This window comes from Callospermophilus lateralis, unplaced genomic scaffold, assembly GCF_048772815.1.
Source record: "Callospermophilus lateralis isolate mCalLat2 unplaced genomic scaffold, mCalLat2.hap1 Scaffold_1734, whole genome shotgun sequence".
In the NCBI taxonomy this organism is placed as follows: domain Eukaryota; kingdom Metazoa; phylum Chordata; class Mammalia; order Rodentia; family Sciuridae; genus Callospermophilus; species Callospermophilus lateralis.
Genome location: NW_027512799.1, coordinates 69,711 through 74,789, shown reverse-complemented (window position 1 = coordinate 74,789; position 5,079 = coordinate 69,711). Strand labels below are relative to the sequence as shown.

Sequence of the window (5,079 nt, the reverse complement as noted above, 5' to 3'; positions counted from 1 at the left end):
ATTTGAGTTATTGTCTGAGAGTTCACACATCTTTGGATCAGTCGTTGATGTCTTATTTTGCCCATTTGATAAAGTCATAATTCCTCAAATGTTCCTGACACTTGTAGGTTTATGCATTAAATAATTAGGTATGGATTCTAGCCTTTAGAGTGAGTTTGTGCTTGTTTTTCATCAAGTGACCTTCAGAACATTTAAAGTAAGCTGCTGACTCTACTCCCCAAGCTCTGACCGCTGACATCACTAGCAGGTATCCCTAATCCCAGTGCATCCTGAGTCCTGTGATTTCTCCTGTGTTGTTGGCAGGAACTGTAGTCTGGATGGCCTGAGGAAGACACAGAGATGGCACCCAGGCTGTGTGGGAAGGCAGCCAGGGCCCAAGCCTGGAGTCCCATCTGGTTACCAAGAAGTTATCTGCATGGACTGAATAGTTTCCCACATGCAGTGGGAACAGCTAGAGATGCCTGAACCGCCTCTGGATTCACTGATGGACAGAGCTGGTGAGCCATCTCATTGAGTCAGATACCACAAGTATTTCAACAGGTCCCCCCCACATGGGTGGGATGTTTTCCCAACTGCAGGAAGACGTGCTGGAGCTGAGACTCTCCTTGTCCCCAGATCCATTGTAGAGTCCAGGCTGGCAAGCCCATCTATCCAAAACAGCATGTGTCCCTTAGGAGAATTCTGCATAAATAGAGATTCTTCTGACTGCAGCAAGAGGGGCTGGGCTTGAGACTGAACACTCCCAGAACGCACGATGGAATGGTTCTTTTGAGCTGTGTCATTGATAAGACACACACCTCTCAGAAGTTGTCTGCACATTTGCATGCTCTCAGGGCAGTGAGAGAGAGAGTAGGCCTAAGGTAGAGTCGCCTGAGGGCTCACCATGGGATGGAGATGTGAGCCTGCTGTGGATGCTCAGACACGGGTAGCTTGCTAGCTACACAAGGAAGATGAGACAAGTACGAAGCAAGATTCCCAGCATGGGAATCAAGTATCAGCCAGGATCAAAGCTGAAAGGAATGTCCACTGGCATTACTGACGTCAGAGGGAAGAAGAGCGTTTCTGCTCAGACACTAATAGCCATAGCTCCTCCTAAACCCCAGGGAATCTAGGAGCACAATCAGTGGGCCTGCTGCTTGAATGTGGGCCTGACCCTCAAAACAACGCTTCTGTCTTGGGCTCCACTAGGCTTTCAATACCTCTTGCATGACTCCTGAGGCTCCCTTAGATGAACTTTGGCCACAGGGGTACAGAATTCTTGTTGTGTGGGCATAGCCGTGGTGACCTTTCTTCTCCATCTTACAGATATTAATTGCCAATATTTTAACTTATATCTAAATAGTAATGTTCTTATTTGTCTTTTTTGGAGCCCCTATAAGTACTTTGTGCAAATTCACAGAGCATACATATAGTAAAGAGCATCAAAAATAAATTAATGGACAGAAATAAAATATACTAGGTTAGGAAACAAACTCTAAAGGCATATGCTAAAACTTACATTCTGTGTGACATTAGGAACAATATTTACTTTTCCTTTTCTTCATTTCTTCATCTAGAAGGCAAGCGGTGGTGTCAACAGTACTCACAATTTGAGACTGTTGCAGATACAGGCATTGCTTCACATGGAGCACAGCAAACAACACATTCTCAAAAATCATCTATCTCCGTGCAAGTGACTCAACTGTCAACTACTAAAGATGCTGACATATAGACTTGACTTTCTTCTTATTCATTAGTAAATGTAGGGAATATCACAATAGATTTAAAATGTCAACAAATTCAGGAACTTAGACTCATCTTGAACAGAAGGATCAAGGTTGGTGGTGTTTAATATTTGCACATTTCCCCAGCCACATTTTCAAGCTTCCCTTGACTTCACTGTTCCTCAGGCTGTAGATGAGGGGGTTCAGCATAGGGGTGAAGATGCTATAGAAGGCTGACACTACCTTATCATGGTGAGCTGACCTGTAGGATTTGGGTCTCATGTAGATAAAAATTGCAGCTCCATAAAAGAGTCCCACCACAGCCACATGTGAGGAGCAGGTGGCAAAGGCCTTCTTGCGGGCTTCTGTGGAGCGCATGCGGAGGACAGCAGCCAGGATGAGACTGTAGGAGGTCAGGATGAGGCAGAAGGGCACCAGGAGCATCAACACACAGCAGATGTACATGACATTCTCAAAGACAGATGTGTCAGCACAAGCCAAGCGCACCAGTGTGGGGGCCTCACAGAAGAAATGGTCTATCTCTCGCCTGCTGCAGAACGGGAAGCTCAGGGCAACAACTGCCTGCATCAGCCCGTCAGCTGCTCCCAGGAACCAGGACCCCATGGTCATCCTCAGACACAGTGGCCAGGTCATGAGCATGGGGTAGCGCAGAGGGTGGCATACAGCCACATAGCGGTCATAGGACATAGCTGCTAAGAGGAAGCACTCCCCACCACCCAGAGTTGGAAGAAAGAATATCTGCAAGCCACAGCCAGCAGTGGAGATGGACTTGATTCCAGTCAAGTAGTCAGCAGCCATTTTGGGCACAGTGGTGGAGACCAGCATTATGTCCATGAGGGACAGTTGGCTCAGGAGGAAGTACATGGGCGTGTGGAGCCGGAGGTCCTGTTGAATCAGGAGAATCATGAGGGCATTGCCCACCAGAGAGCTGATGGCTATTGCGAGCACCACGGTGAAGAGAAAGAGGTGGAGTCCTGTGTGCTTGAAGAGTCCTAGGAGGATGAAGTCAGAGGTGGTGTTGCTCTTCTCCATAGTCTCAACCATGGTAAGCTGTGGAAAAACAGAGGAGGAAGGGTTATCATCCAGTCTCAGTGTGACTGTAGAGCCCTGCACCTGGACAGGCATGAAATCCAGGGTCCTGGTGCAAAGTCCTGCCTCCCACTGGGCTGGCTTCCCTTGGCTGGTCACTCCACTTCTTCATAGTGTATAACCCACTCTCCACTGAGGTTTATGTGTGCTTCACCCAGGATAGTAATGTCAAAATGGATCAAAATATCCAAAGTTGTTAAGTATTATGTAGTGGTCAAGAGTTAGTATTACTATTCCTATATTTCTTGGACCACTAGTTTTTATTTTTTTCTGTGTATACAGAAACCAAAATGAGTCAGTTGAGGAAAGAAATAGTTAGACGTCCGCCATTTAGATTTATTGGTGTTGTAAATGGTTTGTATTCAACTTTAGGAAACCCACCTGATTTCAAATTAGGCTCCTCTTAAAAATAAACATGAAGTTATATTTATTTTACTGAGCATTCCAAGGGGCCACAGACAGGAATATACATTTTATAAAGGAAATTCTTCTTTTGAACTTTAGTAGTATCTCAAGTAATTGATAGTGGCTTCCTTCCTCATGTTAAGTGATCTTTTACTTCCCTCAAATTTGGCACAGATATTCTCATTTATTTCCTCCTGCTCTAGAGCCTCCAGTGTTTGCACACCACCCCTTCTATGAGATAAAATATTCTTCCCGAGGTAGGTTTGGGCTTGTGATCTGCCCTGCACAGCATGCTGCTGCATCAGACACTGCCACACAGACCTGGAGAGACAGCCACCTGGGCAACTCTGATGTTGATCAGTGTTCCGCCGTACTGAGGAGGGCAGGTAATAGGGATGAGGATCACTATTAGTCACAAAGAATCAAATAGACTCAAAAAGAAAAATCTTACATGGTTTAAATACCTAAATTCATATTTGCAAATCTACTTATTAGAACTGATAAAAGACTCCAGTAAACAAGCAGGATCCAGGGTCAGTATACAAAGATCCATACCTTTTGCGTCCATGGAGAGTGGATGTGATGGGAAGGTAATGGAAGCAGGCCTGTTCGGAACAGCTGTGAGAAAAGAAACAGCTGGAAATGAGCTCAGCCAAGTAAGGGGAAGACATCTACAGTGAAACCATGAAACACCTGTAAAAGAAATTGAGGAAGAAACGAACAAACAGACAAAAAAGAAAGATCCCCCATGATTTTAGACTAAAGAAATAATATAGTCAAAATGTCCACACTACCCAAAGTGGCCCTTAGGTTCAATGTAGTCCCCTTCCAAATACCAAGGATGGGCTCATAGAAAAACTACCGTAAAATCTGTATGGGTTCACAAAGGACCCCGAAGAACCATAAAAAATATGAGGATAAAAGTAATAAAATAAAATAAAAATAAAAATAAAGGCATTACAGTACCTGGTTTTAAAATTGAATAGATAAATTCACTTTCTTTATAGATACAGTCAAACTTACTAAGTCCACAAAAATGAGAACAGCTTCCTTTGGAAGGTTTTGCAGTAGAAAGTTGTTATACATTAAGCAAAAGAAATATGTGTTGACTTTTTACAATTTTTTTAACTCCCTACTAAAAACAAAACTTAGAAACTCATAAAGACCAAAAAGAACAAATAGCTCTAAGGGAGCCAATCCCTTCTTTATTAGAATAAAAATGCCCAAATGCACTGCTTTTTACCCACACAGGATCCGAGACCTCTCTCTGGCGAGCACAGCTCAAACTGATTTCATCTGAAGCTTTAAATTCATGAAAATGTCTGAGCCCATTCTGTAGAAATTGCCTGGTCCTTGGTTACTGCACACACAGAAAGGGTAACAGTGCTCTTTGATCTGGGGGGTCTGATGTTGTCAGCACTCTGATGCTGTGATAGTAAGGGGGCAAGCAGGACAGCGACCTCACACACAGGTGGTTTGTGTCAGGGACCCACAAAAGGGCAGTGCCACATCCACCATAGAAGCATTCAGATGAGTGGACACAACACACGGTAGAACCTGCATCTCTAGAAGGCTTGACAAGCACTGGATGTCAGGAAAATGAATACTGTATGCGAAAATTGGGCCAAACAGGAAAAGACTTTGTGGAGCAGGTTTCTGCAAGAGGGTTGGCTTGCAGCTCAGTGTGCGTGGCCCCTTGTTGTGCCTGTCACCTACCGAGCAACTGTCTGTTGGCTCCTGGGCTGCACAGCCTTCCCTGCAACTTCAAGCTACAGCCCAGTGGTCCTGTGGCTGCAGGACATAGAGCTGGAGGACCCCTGGGCTTGGGAACCGCAGTCCTGCACTCTGGGACCTCTGCCTG

The 5,079-nt window shown here is 44.9% G+C and overlaps 1 protein-coding gene across 1 annotated transcript; it reads right to left on the bottom strand.

The window, feature by feature from the left end:
• Positions 1–1,811: 1,811 nt before the first annotated feature.
• LOC143387121 (olfactory receptor 2T33-like) lies at positions 1,812–2,759 on the bottom strand. The gene has a single exon (XM_076841755.1). The coding sequence runs from the start codon at positions 2,754–2,756 to the stop codon at positions 1,812–1,814; it is 945 nt and encodes a 314-aa protein (XP_076697870.1). The 5' UTR covers positions 2,757–2,759.
• Between the last annotated feature and the right edge of the window lie 2,320 nt (positions 2,760–5,079).